We start from the raw sequence: 17,470 nt of genomic DNA on the forward strand, positions 1-17,470 counted from the left end.
TAACAGCCTGATGGCTGTGGGGAAGAAACTGTCCCTGACATGACAGTTTTCAGGCTCCTCGATCTTCTTCCCGATGGCAGGAGTGAAATGAGTGTGTGGCCAGGGAGTTGTGGGTCTGTGGTGATGTTGGATACCTTTTTGACTTAATTTTTTTTATTTTATTCAAAAATATTTATTCAAATATTAAAATAATATATACAATACAATAAAACCAAAACAGAACCCACCACCAGAATACCATACAAACAAATATACCAATTGAATCTATTATACAATTGTATTACAATCCCCATCCAGGATACATCCAATCCCCCGCGGTGCCCAGCGGTCCCGGAAATCCTCCAGGGTGCCCGTGGACAGCGCGTAGTCCCTCTCCACCACCACCCGGGCGCGGATGTAACCCCGGAAAAGGGGTAGGCAGCTGGCTCGGGCAGAGCCCTCTTCCGCCTGGTGCCGTGAGTCGCGGATGGCCAGCTTGGCCAGGCCCAGGAGCAACCCAACCAGGACATACCTTTTTGACTATTGGCGATGTTGGTATTACTTTCTCAAGCTCTGGTTCAAGTTTTCACTCTCATCTTTATTGTATGTATGCAATGCCTTTGTGCAATGTTAGCCTTTTAGTCTCTGAATTGGAAGGCTCTGTATTCAAGCTGTACTGCGGAAATTTCACCCCACACTCTCATGCACTCTGGAAGGAATGCTGCATTGCCAGAACTGTGGTGTTTTCATTGAAACCATAACCCTGTCTGCACTGACACGCTGTGCTGGAGGAACTGAGCTGGACAGGCAGCATCTGTGGAGGGAATGGACAGATGACGTTTTGGGTCAGGACCCTTCTTCAGACCTGAAGAATCTGACAAAGGATCCCGACCCAAAACGTCGTCAATCCATTCCCTCCACAGACTCTGCCTGACCCACTGAAATCCTCCAGCACTTTGTCTTTTGCTCACGATTCCATCATCTGGAGTTTCTTGTGTCTAGCCTGTCTGACGGACTATTGCATGACACTGATTCACTGCCGAAAATCATTGATTTGCAACGGTAAAGGAGGATGCCATTTGGCCCATCACATCTGTACTAGCTCATTTTCAAACTAGCCATTTAGTTAATGCTATATTACAACAGGTGATTTATCTTTGATATACTGCTGCACAGCTCTTTGTGGGGTTTTGCTCTGCCTGAATTAGTTGACTTGTTTGCTGTATTCATATCACTGACTCTAAGGTTGTGAAAAGTGCAAAATATAAAGTTAGGTCTCTCTTGTTTCTTTGGTCTCTAAAGTCCAGCCTCTCAAACTGCAAAGACTGATCCAGTTTCCAACAAGCTTCCTACAAGCAATGCTCAAGAGGCATATATGTTTGCTATTTCAACATTATAATATGAGGAAGATTGACAAAAAAAACTAGAGTAACTCAGTAGGTCAGACAGCACCTCTGGAGAAAAGGGTGACGTTTCAGCTTGAGACCCTTCTTCAGACTGTGAGTCAGGGGAGAGGGAAACGAGAGATATAGAAGGTAAACAGTCTGAAGAAGGGTCTCGACCCAAAACATCGCCCATTCCTTCTCTCCAGAGATGCTGCCTGTCCCGCTGAGTTGCTCCAGCATCTTGTGTCTATCTTAGGTAAATAGAACAAATGAATGGAAGATATGCAAAAAGCAACAATGAACAAGGGATGGTGGCTGTGGGGAAGGTGATAATGAGTTACACAGACAGTGGAACCCCACAGGATGTCAGTGAGACTAGTACAACGACTAGGATGGGGGAAAGGATGGAGATAGAGGGGATGCAAGGCTTTCTTGAGGTGAGAGATATCAATATTCATACCGCTGGAGATAGACACAAAATGCTGGAGTAACTCAGCAGGACGGCCAGATTCTCTGGAGAGAAGGAATGGGTGACGTCACCCATTCCTTCTCTCCAAAGATGCTGGCAGTCCTGCTGAGTTACTCCAGCATTTTGTGTCTTATCTTCGGTACAAACCAGCATCTCCAGTACCCTTCCTGCACATTTCATACCGTTGAGTTGTAGGATGCCCCAGTGATATGAGGAATCTGGGGAAGTGTTATGTTATTTTGTCCTTTTAGAAATAATCCTAACACTAAAAATAACCACAGGAGACTTTAAGAAAAATACTCAAAAGCACATAGGCCTCTTTAAACAACAAATCTGCCATGAGACTAATTGCAGGAATTGTGACGCGTTGGTTAATCTCACTGAGGTGCCAACACAAATAACACCGTGGAAACATGAAAGGCATTGCATGCCACAGATGCTGCGACCAGGGGCATTGCATACCACAGACGCTGAGACCAGGGACATTGCATGCCACAGATGCTGCGACCAGGGGCATTGCATGCCACAGATCCTGAGACCAGGGGCATTGCATGCCACAGATCCTGAGACCAAGGGCATTGCATGCCACAGATCCTGAGACCAAGGGCATTGCATGCCACAGATGCAGAGACCAGGGGCATTGCATGCCACAGATGCTGAGACCGGAGGCATTGCATGCCACAGACTCTGAGACCGGGGGCATTGTATGCCACAGATGCTGAGACCAGGGGCATTGCATGCCACAGACCCTGAGACCGGGGGCATTGCATGCCACAGATGCTGAGACCAGGGGCATTGCATGCCACAGACCCTGAGACCGGGGGCATTGCATGCCACAGATGCTGAGACCAGGGGCATTGCATGCCACAGACCCTGAGACCAGGGGCATTGCATGCCACAGACCCTGAGACCGGGGGCATTGCATGCCACAGATGCTGAGACCAGGGGCATTGCATGCCACAGACCCTGAGACCAGGGGCATTGCATGCCACAGACCCTGAGACCAGGGGCATTGCATGCCACAGATGCTGAGACCGGGGGGGGGGGCGGCAGTGCCCCCGCCGCCCCCGAATAGCAGGCCTTTTCTTAAATAATTGCACTTGTTAAAGTCGCTCACTGCCTTCCTGCGCTCATAATGGCCTTTAATACATTAACTGGAGGTATTGAGTGATGTGCAGGATAAAGCGAAGCGATGGAGCCAGTGTAATACAATCCGGACAGAATTGGATCTCAGTCCCTTCCCTTTATTCTTCATGGCATGTGTTAAACCGAGTTGACTAATTGCAGCAAACCACCACCCCCCTCCCCCCCCCCCCCCAGGTCCTTTTGTTGCAACACCTTGATTCAAAAGCTGATTGTGAGTGTCTGTTCTTTTTGGGTGGATGTGGGGTGTTTGCTCGGTGGAACACACAGCGGGGACCTCTGTGTGTGTGTGTGTATGTGTATGTGTGTGTGTGTGTGTGTGCGTGCGTGTATGCGTGTATGTGTGTGCGTGTATGTGTGTGTGTATGCGTGTATGTGTGTGTGCGTGTGTATGCGTGCGAAAATGTATGTGTGCGTGTGTGTATGTATGTGTGTATGTGTATGTATGCGTGCGTGTATGTATGTGTGCGTGTGTGTGTGTGCATGTGTGTGTGTGCGTGTGTGCGTGTGCATGTGTGTGCATGTGTGTGTGTGTGTGTGTGTGTGTATGTGTGTGCTCGCTCGCAGACGGCCTGATGACATTCTCCGAGGAGATACACTCAGCTTTAACTGGCGCAGACAATGAACCGCCGCCAAGTGCAGCAGCTGATAATAGGCTCAGTTCGACCTCGGAGGTTACAGTCAAATAAACGGGACAGATGCTTAGCACTTGTGTTTTCACGCCCCTGGAGCGGATAATTCCGCTCCAATCCACCCCCCTCCTCCCATCCAGCACAACGCTCCCCACATACAATCTTGCAAACAACAACAACCAAATCCTTCACCGGCTCGCAGCACTGACACCAGTGTGTTGGGGAGAGATTAAGCGATTGCTTATATCTCTTTTTTCTTCTTTCGCTATTTTAGGCTCCCAAGTCTTGTACAGCCAGTGGACCGTCTGGAGCTGGCTGGCGGAATACTGCACAGCTATTCCGTAGAAAGCTAAGGGCTCTTTTTGTTTAGTTACGTTGTTTTGTTTTTAAACTTAAGGAGCTTATCTGGGAGAGAAAAAAAACATATGGAGAAACAAGGACCTACAGATGCGGGAACCTTGAGCAAAACCACAAAGTGCTGGAGTAACTCAGCGGGTCAGGCAGCGTCTCTGGAGGACTGTTGAAATGTACCTATCCATGTCCTCCAGAGATGCTGCCTGACCCTCTGAGTTACTCCAGCATCGTGTGTCTATCCTCCTGAGATGCTGCCTGACCCTCTGAGTTACTCCAGCTCATTGTGTTTCGCTTGATGGGGCGGGGGGGCGGGGGGACGGGGGGGGGGGGGGGGGGGGAGATATATTAGGTATCAAAGAAATACTTTGTGTGTTAACCGATGCAACGGATGTGGGTTCATTTTCGCACTGAACATTATTCATTGAACTTCTGAGTTTTTAAAAAATCGTTTTTGGGAGCAATGCTATTTTGTTGTGGTGGTGTGTGCGCCTACATTTGAACCAGTCTGAAGAAGGGTCTCGCTCGACCCATTCCTTCTCTCCTGAGATGCTGCCTGTCCCGCTGAGTTACTCCAGCATTTTGTGAATAAATGCCTTCGATTTGTACCACCATCTGCAGTTATTTTCTTATACATTTTAACCCAAGTCGCTGTGAAACAGACTTCCTCCTCATGTTTCATTAACTGGCTGTTAACGGGACCGGCTCTGTCTTCCTTTATCTGTCTGTATTGAATCAGCTCGTTACCCGGGATCATGAGGACGTTTGAAACTCTCTCCAAACGCGTGTTCGTGGGGGTTGGGGGGCTTTATCTATCTGTAACTGGCGGGGAGGGGGAGGGAGGAACTGATCTTCACAAACACTGGTCTGGGGCAGAAGGAGTTAAACTCTTCGGCTTTGTAACTGAAAAGTATGGTGTGTGTTTGCAGGAAGTTGGGGGAGGGAAGAGTCGAGATAGTGTGATCAGATAACAGTGTGTGTGTGTGTGTGTGTGTTGGGCGGCCGGATGCGATGGGAGACGTCAACACCTGATTGCTACCCCCCAACAGGTCTCTTTGAGTCAGCTCGGCCGCGTTAACCTCTTCCTGGGTGTCACTGCAAGTCATGTAGGCAGGTCGGAGATGTTCCTCCCTCCCCCCCTCTCCCCTCTCCTCCCTCCTCTCTGCCTGTCTCTCTGTGCTCTGAAAGTCCCGAGGCGTCTCGCCCGCCCCCCTCGCCCAACCTCGGGTCGTGTCAGTCTTTGAAAGCAGCAGCTGCTTCCTCGCTGCAACCCGGGTGGATGAGTTGAATGACCCCCCTCTCCTCTCCTCTCCTCTCCTCTCCTCTCTCCCTGTCTAGCTGGAGCTGCCGGGAGGTGGTTTAAACTGCACGGGAAATCTCTCTGTGAGTAAAAGAGAGAGCCCGGCTTACTGAGGGGCAGAGATTGTGTGTGTGTGTGTGAGAGAGAGAGGTCTCGGCAGAGCAGATGCCTGGCGGTTTATATCCTCGCTCTTGCATTAACAGTGACAAATCTGGTGTCACTCTGCCACACGTCCAATTTACAGATAATGATCCTTGCATGAAGATTGATCGACGCCTGCGGATCCTTTAGAGGAGGAGGGGAGGGGCGATTTCCTTTCTCTGTCTCTCTTCTTTCTTTCCTCCCTCCCTCCCTCCCTCCCTCCCTCCTTCCCTCCTTCCCTCCTTCCTCCCTCCCTCCTTCCCTCTCTCTCTCTCTCTCTCTCTGCAGACGTGGAGCCGGGAAAGGGCTCCTCCTCTCGCCCCGTCCAGTCCACACAGGAGATCCTGGCAGGCTTGACAACACCAGATACCCTCCTTCCCTCCGCGCCAGCTCCCTCTCTCTCTCTCTCTCTCTCCCTCTCTCTCTCTCTCTCTCTCTCTCTCTCTCTCTCTCTCTCTCTCTCTCTCTCTCTCTCTCTCTCTCTCTCTCTCTCTCTCTCTCTCTCTCTCCCCCCCCCCCCCTCCCTCCCTCCCTCCCTCCCTCCGAAGCTCAGTTAAAAACAAAATGCGTTGACCTGCGCCCTTGACATTCAGACTGCCTGCCTAGTGCGAGGAGCGAGGTTGCATCTTGCACCCTGTTGGAATTTTCTCTCTTTTTTAAAACAAAAGATGAACGCATATTCCTGATCCCAGCCCCGTGCATTTGGCCGGGTTTGACCCCCCCCCCCCTCCCTCCCTCCCTCCCTCTCGTTTCACAGCGTTGACAACCGGAGCAAGAAGTCGGGCATGGCAGCGCTGCTGTGGCTCCAAGGTGTTGCACGTAGTTACTTCAGCACAGTGTGGGTTTGGGAATGACAATCTGCCTGCGAGACCGAACCATACGAGCACCTTGTTCCCCGGGACCTCTGTCATTCACCCACGCCTGCAGATCTCTTTTGCAAAGGAACAATGGTTCTGTAAGTTAAAATCATGTTTGGACTAAAGCCACCGCTGTACTACCTCCCAGGTAAGAAACCCCTGCGCCCTCTCCACACCCTGCACCCTCTACACCCCGCACCCTCTACACCCCGCACCCTCTACACCCCGCACCCTCCCCACACCCCGCACCCTCCCCACACCCCGCACCCTCCCCACACCCCGCACCCTCCCCACACCCTGCACCCTCCCCACACCCTGCACCCTCCACACACCCTGCACCCTCTACACACCCTGCACCCTCCCCACACCCTGCACCCTCTACACACCCCGCACCCTCTGCACCCTCTACACCCTGCGCCCTCCCCACACCCTGCACCCTCTACACACCCCGCACCCTCTACACCCCGCACCCTCCCCACACCCCGCACCCTCTACACCCCGCACCCTCTACACCCTGCACCTTCCCCACACCCTGCACCCTCCCTGCACCCTCTCCACACCCTGCACCCTCTCCACACCCTGCACCCTCTACACCCTGCACCCTCCCCACACCTTGCGCCCTCCCCACACCCTGCACCTTCGACACCCCGCACCCTCCCTGCACCCTCTACACCCTGCACCCTCTACACCCTGCACCCTCTACACCCTGCACCCTCTACACCCTGCACCCTCTAAACCCTGCACCCTCCCCACACCCTGCACCCTCTACACCCTGCACCCTCTACACCCTGCACCCTCTACACCCTGCACCCTCTACACCCTGCACCCTCTACACCCTGCACCCTCTACACCCTGCACCCTCTACACCCTGCACCCTCTGTACACCCTGCACCCTCTACACCCTGCACCCTCTACACCCTGCACCCTCTACACCCTGCACCCTCTACACCCTGCACCCTCTACACCCTGCACCCTCTCTGTACCCTCCCTCCCAGTTGCTCGTGGTTTCTGCTCGTATTCCACTATGGGTCTGTGTTGTTTTGTGTGTGCCAATGTGAGCGCGTTACTTTTTACCAGATAGCCGAGTTTACTCCGTCTCTGTGTCAACCTCCCTCCCTCCCTCCCTCCCGCCCACCTTAGGAAAGCTTTTGCATGTGTTCGAGTCTGCGTTCTTTAAAAGCCACTCTCCAAACTCTGGAGTAGTTTGTTTGGACTGCCAGCCTTCCTTGTTGTGTGCGTTATCTTCGGTGGGATTGCTTGCAAACGTTTCGTGGCTCGGCGAATTGCGAATGTGCATTCACCGCCAAACCGAAGCAGATACAAACTCCAGCATTGATGAAAGAAAGCCCACGGGGTTTTAGTTTTGTTGTGCCTTGGTCGACGGTGGAGGGTGTATAATCTGTAATGATGCGGGGAATCAGGGATGGATGGCTTTCCATTCCTTCAGCTCGCCACAGTGTGTTGCATGTTGACTATCACCCACTCCCTCCTTCACCACCTCCTTGTCTCCAAGGGTTGAGTGAAGACTTTGCCAACCCTTGTGGAATTGGCTGGCCTCCAGTTCTATAATCCATGTTTAGCAACCTTCTGTTTTTTTCCAGCAATTGCAATCATAGTCTCGTTTACCTCCCAGGGCCAAATTATCGGTAGATAGTCTCAGAGAGATACAGCATGGGGGGGAAAAGGCCCTTCAGCCCATCGAGTTTATACCAACCACCTATTTACATTTATCCAATTTTTCCTCAACATCCCCCAGATTCTACCTCTCGCTTACATACCAGGGGCAATTTACAGTGCTCCATTAACCCACTGAACCCCATATCTTTGGGATGTGGGAGGATATTGGAGCACTGGGAACATGCAGTCACAGGGAGAACATACAAACCACACAGGCAGCACCCGAGGTCAGGATGGAACCTGGGTCTCGGGCATCATGTGGCAGCGGCTCCACCAGCTGCTCCCCAGGGCAGCCCAGCTAATTGGGGTGCATGCCTGTTTGCCCCGCTGCACATCGCATGGGGGCTCTCCTCTCTAACAGCAGAATGAGTTTGAGTCCAGGTTAACGCAAACAATAGAATCCGGCTTGTCCAGCCCTCTGAACCAGTTGGAGTGCACCCTTGGGGTGAGCTGACACCGGGCTTTCAACCCCCTGTCCTACATCCATCACCATCTAATTACTTGTCTACCGTCCACCTCTGTTTCACCCCCAAGGTGTTACTTTCGTCAACTCTATCTGAGATCTCGTTGAACAAAGTTCTGCTCGGGGGGGGGGGGGGGGGGGGGGGGTTGCTGTTAAAACACGAGGGAAAGACTCTGGTGCAGTTCTGCCGTGAGGTGTTTTGGATCATGGATGTACGCATTTGCCATTTTACTCTCCACCTGGGTCTGATAGTGTGCACAGTAGACACCAGGTCTCGTGGGGCTGATGGTGAGCTGGGCACGGGCCTTTGGCTCAGGAGTGGGACTGAGAGGGAGCTTATCTCTGGTCTGGGAGAAGGGGTGACGGTGATTTGGGTCTCTGGTATGGCAGTGGATCTGATGGTGACCTGGGTCTCAGGTCTGGCAGTGGGTCTGATGGTAACCTGGGTCTCAGGTCTGGCCATGGATCTGATTGTGACCTGGGGCTCATGTCTGGCAAGTGGGTCTGATGGTGACCTGAGTCTCTGGTCTGGCAGTGGGTCTGATGGTAACCGTGGTCTTTTGCCCCATGATTGAAGCTGATGGTGATTCTTCTTGAGAAGGTATAAAAGCCCTGCTTCCTTTACCATTCAGCCATGCTGCCCAATTCCAATCCTTGATCTCCACAGTGGAAAAATAATGACTGAGATATCATTTAAAGCTTTGGGTTTTGAGATGGTCTGCTTTTCACAAATACATTGTTGAGTCTTTATGTCGACAGTTGATTTCTCTGCTGGTCTTGCTTTCTCTCCACATCACCTCCTGCTTGACGATCATTACATTCCAATCTCCCATTATGTCAAACCCATCCTCCAGTCCGCGCCTGGTTCAAACTAACCGCTCCACTTTCACTTCCTCTTGCATCCTTTGGCCTTCTGCTTCTAGATTTAAGAGCATCTTTCCTCCCACTACTTTTCTGCCAAAGACCATTAGATTTGGAGCAGAATTAGACCATTCAGTCCGTCGAGTTTGCTCCGCCATTCAATCGTGGTTGGTCTATTTTCCCCTCCCAACCCCATTCTTCTGCCTTCTCCCTGTAAACTTTGACACCCTTCCTAATCTCTGCCTTTGAAAAACCCCAATGTCTTGGCCTCCTCAGCCGTCTGTGGCATTGATTCGCCACCCTCTGGCTAAAAAAAATCCTCATCTCCATTTTGAAGGCGTGCTTTTATTCTGAGGCTGTGCTCTCTGGTTCTAAACTCTCACGTTACTGGAAACACCCTTTCCATGGCCATTCAATCTAGGTGGGCTTTCCATTGTTCAGTGGGTTTCAATGAGATGGCCCACATCCTACTAAACACTATCGAGTACAGGCCCAGAGTCTTCAAACACTCTTCATACGTTAACACAATCATCCCTGAGATCATTCTCATAAACTTCCTCTGGACCCTCTCTAAAGACACCGCACCCTTCCTCAGTTATGTAACCCAAAACTGCTCTCAATATTCCAAATTTGGCCTCACCTGCGCCTGATAAAGGCTCAGCATTACATCCTTGCTTTTATAATCAAGTCCCCTCGAAATGAATGCTCACGTTGCATTTGCCATTGTAGTAACAGACTGTGGTGTTGCCAGCTTGAATTTATTTGATGAGGAACTCTCGGTAGAATTTTGTCTTTTCAAGGCCTCCCTGAGACTGACTATATGTAAGCCAGACCTGGGTGGATCCAGTTTCCCCATGGCTCAAATGATTTATTTTTCTGTCAAAGCCACCAAAGAGAAAAAAGCAAGTGAAAACTCATTAAAAGATTCAGTCAAGTGCATCCAAGGAAGATAGATTTTTACAAACTACCTATGTAGCAAAAGTGGAATTGTTACATTACTGTTATGATTAGTCATAGCATATAGCAGCTGAGTTTTAAGGTGAGTAACGTAGAACAGTACAGACACAAAGTACTGGAGTATCTCAGCAGGTCAGGCAGCATCCCTGGAGAACATAGATAGGTAGCGTTTCGAATCGGGCCCCTTCTTCAGACTGATTCAGTTTGAAGATGGGTCCGGACTCGAAATGGCATTTTGGGCCAGGACCTTTCTTATATCTGATTCACTCAGAGGAAGGGTCCCGACCTGAAATGTTACCTCTTCATATTCTGCAGGGATGCAGTCTGACCTGGTGAGTTATTCCAGTATTTTGTGTCTTTTTTTTTTTGTAAGCCAGCATTTGCGGTTCCTTTTTTTTTTCTACATAGAACAGTACAGTACAGGGATGGGCCCTTCAGCCCATAATGTCCGTGCTGAACATGAGGTCAAATTAAACTAATCTTCACTGTCTGCACGTGATCCGTATCCCTCCATTCCCTGCATGTGCGCGTGCCTCGTAAATGCCACTATCGTATCTGCCTCCACCACTACCCCTGGCAGTGCATTCCAGGCACCCACCACCCTGGATGCAAAAAAACTTGCCCACGCATCTCTTCATAATCTTCATTAGAATTAAGTAGACAACAATCTTTGTTTATTAAGTAGCTGAGAAAAATGTGGTCGTAAAGCCGCACCTCACAAATCCTTGCCACTTTAATTTCCCTCCAGTTAAGTTTGTTTCTTTTTATTTAGAAGTTTTTGGTTGATCTTAACTACACTCGGAGATGTGAGGCGCGCCATTCAGTTTCACCCAGAATTTCCTGCCGCTTGTTCTGTGGTCTTCACCTGCTGCTACTGTCATAGTAACCACATTAGCCGCTTCGTAGCTTCCAAAGGATTATCTGACAGGAGCAGTATTGGAAAAAGACACTGGGCTGACAGGGATGGGGTTATTGGTAAGGAGGGGAAATGTAGGACAACAACTTCCCGCTTGGGTCCGATGAACTCATTATTGCCAGGCAGGCTCCCAACACCTTCCATCTCTGCCCTGTTGGATTCTCACCCTTGGAGCTGGTAGAGAATGTGCAGGAAGGAACTGCAGATGCTGGTTTCAACAGAAGATAGACACAAAAAGCTGCAGTAACTCAGCGGGTCAGATGGCATCTCTGGGGGGGAAAAGGAATAGGTGACGTTTCTAGTCGAGACCCTTCTTCAGACTGTGGTTGGAATGCAACAGCCAGATAATGCATTGAAATACCATGAAATTTTTTAGATTTGGAGTTGCAGCGTGGAAACAGGCCCTTCGGCCCACCGGGTCCGCGCCGACCAGCAATCCCCGCACACTAACATTATCCTACACCCACTAGGGATCATTTTTACATTTGCCCAGCCAATTAACCTACATATCTGTACGTCTTTGGAGTGTGGGAGGAAACCGAAGATCTCAGAGAAAACCCATGCAGGTCACGGGGAGAACGTACAAACTCCGTACAGACGGCGCCCGTAGTCAGGATCGAACCTGAGTCTCCGGTGCTGCATTCGCTGTAAGGCAGCAACTCTACCACTGCGCCACCTTGCGGCCATTCGAAAGCAGAAGCTTAAGAATGATTGCTGCCTTAAAAAAATCTTTTAGCCTTTGAGTCTAAATATCTTCCAACGTTCACTGGTCAATGTGGACAGGGCGGAAGGGCCTGTTTCCGCACTGTATCCCTACAGTCTCAAACAAGAGTGTTTGGAGCTCCCTTCCTCAAAGGGCGGTGGCAGCAGTGAATACTGCTCCAGCAGAGGCGCATAGACATTACGTAAGCAAGGATTACTGCAGATAGACTGGTTGCAGTCAGATCAGACGTAATCTTATTCATTTATTGAGTTTTTGTTTAATATATTATCTATGTGCATTGCGTTTTCAATATCTTGATGCTGCAAGAATTTCATTGTTCCCTACATATGACAATTAAACACTCTTGACTTGACAGAATAAGCTTCTAGGACCAAATGGCCTCCCCCTACTGCCAGTTTGTTTATACTTTCAAGCCTGCTTCTGTGCCCATTCCTTTCTTACTCTCCCAGCTGTGATTATTGCAGGATATTGGCAATGAGCAATCAAAAGAATATTGTGCGAGTTCATAATCGATGAGTCCAGTGCTTTAGTTTGGATTAATGCAACTCGTATGGCGTATCTGGAGCCACAATTCCAATTCAAGGCACAGTTTAGACTTCCGAGCCTTGATCCCACAGACTGTCTCCTGCTGCATTCTCCTCCCCCTCACCCCAAAACTGCCCATCTCTTTATGATTTCTCAAATCACAGAATGCTTTTAATGGACATGAGGTTCCACTCAGCTCACTCCTCTCCTTCTCCTGTTCCCCACTTATCTGCTCCTTGCTCAACATCATAATTACTTCAGCATTGGGGAATAGCTTCAAAGATCAAGGGCTGGTGAAGTCATTCAGACGTGTCGTGGGCTTTGGGGTATTGGATGAGGTAGTGATATTAACCAAAGTGTGTAAAACACAGAGTGCTGGAGTAGCTCAGCAGGTCAGGCGGCATCTCGGGAGAACATGGACGGGGACTGTTTTGGGATAGAATCCTTTTTCCGACAAAGCACTTTATTCACGGTCACTTACTTTACTTTGTTAAGGGTGCTTTCATACTACACCGTGATGGGATGTTTTTTCAGTGATTATTAAAGCTAAGTTTAAATGTACGTGACAAGCCAGGCAGCATCTGTGAAGAGAGAAACGGTCAATGCATCAGCCTGGTGACTGAGAAAACGTAGAAGTCAACAGGTGGCGAGAAGGGGGCAGGGTGGAGAGAACAGATGGATATGTGTGATAAGATGGGGACTGGGAAAGGCATAATGGGCCCCTCTGGCCTTTTCATCCCTCTTCAGTTCGATTATTGCTAATGGCCAACATGACATTGGCATTTTCTGAAGATACCTCTGGCACACAGCAGACCAAGGACCATCGGCAATAATGTCATCAAACTTGCTGGCAGGTATGGTGCTGGTTCTGTGTCTGATGAACTCCTATCTCACTGTGCAGAGGTCAGCTTTCAACACCTCTTTTACTTTAAACTTTTGACTTGAGAGGTACAGCGAGGAAACAGGCCCTTTGGCCCTCCGAGTCTGTGCCGACCTGCGGTCACCCCGTACGCTAACACTATCCGACACACTAGCGACAAGTTACAATTTGACCAAAGCCAATTAACCTACAAACCTGTACGTCTTTGGAGTGTTGGAGGAAGAGGAAGGACCCGGAGAAAACCCATGTGGTCACGGGAAGAACGTACAAACTCTGTACAGACAGCACCCGTAGTCAGGATCGAACCCGAGTCTCAGGCCCTGTAAGGCAGCAACTTCACCACTGCGCCACCCCATAAAATAGGTATTCACACTAGGTTATCACTCAGTAGGTTATCACACGGTATATTTACTGTTACTGTCCATGTAAGCCACATCACGCAGGTTCATCCAATAAGTTCATCCAATGGACAGTGATGGCTCCATTGTGACCTTGTCAGGGCATTGCCTCCCTGATGAACATAGACTAAAGTTCCTCTGGTAATCTTCCTTCCGTGGACTTCATTATAGATCCTCAACCCCATACCTTCTCTCCAAGATTCACACAGGATTGCTCTGGTTAACTTATCATTTTAACCTATTCTTTTTTTACAGAACATATTTCTTCCCACCTTGGCTCTATCATTTCTCCCCCTGTCTACTCCCTTCCTCCTTCTCTCCTCGATAACTCTGGCACTCTCCACCCCTTTCTCCCTCCACCATCTAGTCCCAAACAGCTCATGATCACCTGAGACACCCATACCATCCCGTATCAAATGGCGAAGGGCCTGTGACTTTTTATTTGAACAGAAGCTCGCTCTTTACAATGTTACTTTGCCGGGCTGAACTTGTTCTCGTTTAGAACAACTTTTCCTTTTAGCTCCATTCACTTCCGCTAAATCAAAGGCATAGCTGTGGGAGCCCCCATGGGTTCAGGATCTGTTGAACAGCCCTTGTTTTAGCCCTGAGCAGGGGGCCTCCTTCACCGTTCTCCAGGAGATTGATGACTGTTCTGGGGCTGTTTCCTGCTCTCCTACCACACTCTTAGGTTTCATTGCATTTGTTAACCATTTTCCAGCCTGATCTCGCCTGGTCCATCTCTGATCCTTTCCTTCTCTTTCTTAACTCCTCTATCGTTTCCCTGCAGACGGCTTTGTGGCCAATGCCACCAACAAACCCACAGCTGTTTTGAATACATGGACTTTGACATTCCTAGACCTTCCCCACACCTATCTTCTTACTTCCTCTCCGGTAATTCTCTCTGAAGTGCAAACATAACTGTTGCTTTGTGTACCACTCAGTCACCTCACCCCTAGTTCAATCACGTCGCTGTTTTTATTTTGCTGAGTTTAGCGATTCAGCATGGAAACTGGCCCTTCAGCCCACCGAGTCCATGCTAACCACCCATACATTAATTCTAAGTTATCGCAGTTTTGCATCCTACACACTAGGGACAATTTTCAGAAGCCCATTAGCCTACAAACCTGCACGTCTTTGGGATGTGGTAGGAAACCGGAGCACCGTGCAGTCACAGTGAGAACGTACAGACTCCGTACAGACAGCACCCGTGGTCCGGATCGAACCCGGGTCTCTGGCGCTGTAAGGCAACAACGTCACCGCTCCGCCCTGTAAACTAGGAGTCAGTGTCTTCAGACAAAGGGACAGATGAAAGAAAGCATATAGAGGTAAAGTAGAGTTAATGGCAGTGTTCCATTATAGTGGGGTGTCTCTAGTGAGATGTTGTGAGTAGTTCTGATGTTGATCCCTCCTAGTGGTGTCAGGAATGGGCCATAACTGTACCTAGCAACATTGTGTAAGGGGACCATTCATTCAGATGTTACTGGGAAATCCAGTCTTGTGAGCCAAGGCTCCCTGCTTGCAGCTGAACTGGGCTGCACCTCAGGAAGCCAACAGCAGAGCCGTGGCACCAAGCGAACATCCCACTTAGAGAGGACTTTCACCTCCCACATACTCCCGCTGGAATAACCGGACACTGAAACGACCACATGCCATCATCTCTTAACGTTTTATTTTGTTTATTTTCTATTTTTTTAAATAACACGTTCAGTTGACTTTCCCTTCTGGCATTTCTTGCCGAGTGGGTGCGGGCCAAATGCTGCTGTAGCAGATGATTGAGGTTGAATGAAGTCATTCAGCTGCAGGGACTTTGACCAGTGAGCTTCTGGCTGGTTACTGCTTAACAGGGCAAGCCCAAATTGCCAGGTAACCTAGCAGTTCTGGAATCCTGTGACTTTTCTATCAGCAATTCAACAGGTGGAAAACCCCACTGGATATCTCGGTCAGCTTTTCCCTGTCACCTTAGGCAATGGCAAACCTACCAGAATGTTCTAAAGTGGAGCAAGTGATGGTGTGTCTCTCTAACATCCCACAGAGTGCCACTATTTACCAATCCATAAGGGAATCCTGTCATTAAATCTATACCTCTGTAAACCTTCTTTCACCTGTCCCTTAGTCTCAAGACATTGACACCTGATCTAGAGTACAGGAAGGAACTGCAGGTGCTAGTTTACACCGAAGATTGACACGAAATGGTGGAGTAACTCAGCGGGTCAGGCAGCATCTCAGGATAAAGGAAGTAGGCGGCGTTTGGGTCAAGACCCTTCTTCAGACCTTCTTCAGAAGAAGGGCCTTGACCCGAAACGTCACCTGATTTAAAGCGTGAGTTTAAATATTGAATAAAATAGGAAGGAGAATGTGGGAAGAATAAAAATAGGCTTGATGTTTTTTAATTTAGTTTAGAGATACAGTGTGGAAACAGACACTTTGGCCCACTGAGTCCGTGACGGCCAGCAGCTACCAGTACAGTAGTTCTATCCTACACACGAGGGATAATTAATCTACAAACCCACACGCTTTTGGAATGTGGGAGGAACCCGGGGGAAACCCACTCGGTCACAGGGAGAATGTACAAACCTCATACAGACGGCACCCATAGTCCGTATCGATCACGGGTCTTTAGAGCTGTAAGGCAGCAAATTTACCCCAGTGCTACTCAGCCGCCCAATGTAATTGGAGTAAATTGATGTCATGGACTTGGTGGGGTGAAGGCCCTGTTTCACATGGAAAAAGACTCTTCACCCCACCAAATACATCAGAGTAGACTTGATGGGCTAAATGGCCTAATTCTACTCCTATTCCTTATGACTAGAGCCAGGATGTTTAGGCGCTGATAATCTCTGAAATAAGCAGGCAAATAGGCATAATAAATTTACAAAAAAGGCACAAAAAAGGCATTTATTGACAATAAAAGGCATGTATTTCCACCACAAAAATATGGTTAAAAATGATAATATAAAGGTATACTACATTAAATGACCAAAGTTGCCTGGTTGCACATAATTACCAGTATTTTTTTCAAATTATCTGGTATTAAACTATGCCGTCTGCCAGACAGAATATGCTTCAGTTTTGAAAAGCTTCTTTCTACCCCAGCTGAGGTCACTGGTGCATACCCGAAACAAGCTGCAGACTCTATATTCATGTCGATGTACTCCTTTTATTGTTGACCTGCCTCCAGTGTACCGATGACCACACTGGCAACATATCTCCCAACAGCATAGGTTGTCTCATCTATTGAGATCCATATTTTGTTGCATGCAACTTCATCTCTAATTTTCTGCACAACAATGTTGAAGTTGCTGTCAGCATAATCTTTCCGTAATGACGACTCGCTCGGTATATGTTCCTCTGTATGTTTCTCTAAAAAACCTCTGAGAGATTTGTTTTCCAATTTCTACAGTGGAATTCCAGCATCAATGAATGCCTTGTACAGATCACTCGAAAACTCAGATTTGCGACTGGAGCCAGCGGTAGATGTAGTGAGGAGACAAGCTTGCGTATTTCCCACCTTCAGTTTCTCTGCCGCCGACTTGTGTTTAGCTGTCTGTACATGCTGGGAGACGAAATATTTCTTATCATGATTTGCTGCTTTCTCACATGCTTTGCAAAACAGCACACAGTTGTCTGTGGACCATATATCACTCTCACCAAATCGTTCAGTTTTTTACAAGGCGTTGACTTGACTGCATCTCGCTCAACTCTTGCCGGGCTGCCTTGCCCAAAATAGTCCTTTGACTGATGCTGCTGCATGCAGCTTCCAGCTGGGGTCACATTGCATCCTCTCTGTGGCTCCGACTGCTCCAGGCTGTGTC

The 17,470-nt window shown here is 49.0% G+C and overlaps 1 protein-coding gene across 6 annotated transcripts in view; it reads left to right on the forward strand.

Annotated features, from left to right (window-relative positions):
- The window catches only part of gse1b (Gse1 coiled-coil protein b), a 514,981-nt gene that overhangs the window by 360,701 nt on the left and 136,810 nt on the right, over window positions 1–17,470 (forward strand). The window contains exon 1 of one of the 6 annotated variants that reach the window (XM_078400743.1): window positions 6,023–6,405. The exons of the other annotated variants lie outside the window; for them this stretch is intronic. Within the exon in view, the coding sequence (XP_078256869.1) occupies window positions 6,369–6,405 (37 nt within the window). The 5' untranslated portion in view covers window positions 6,023–6,368. Of the gene's footprint in view, window positions 1–6,022; window positions 6,406–17,470 lie in introns of those variants that run through there. 6 annotated transcript variants of the gene reach the window in all.

This window comes from Rhinoraja longicauda, chromosome 6 (assembly GCF_053455715.1).
Source record: "Rhinoraja longicauda isolate Sanriku21f chromosome 6, sRhiLon1.1, whole genome shotgun sequence".
NCBI lineage: Eukaryota > Metazoa > Chordata > Chondrichthyes > Rajiformes > Arhynchobatidae > Rhinoraja > Rhinoraja longicauda.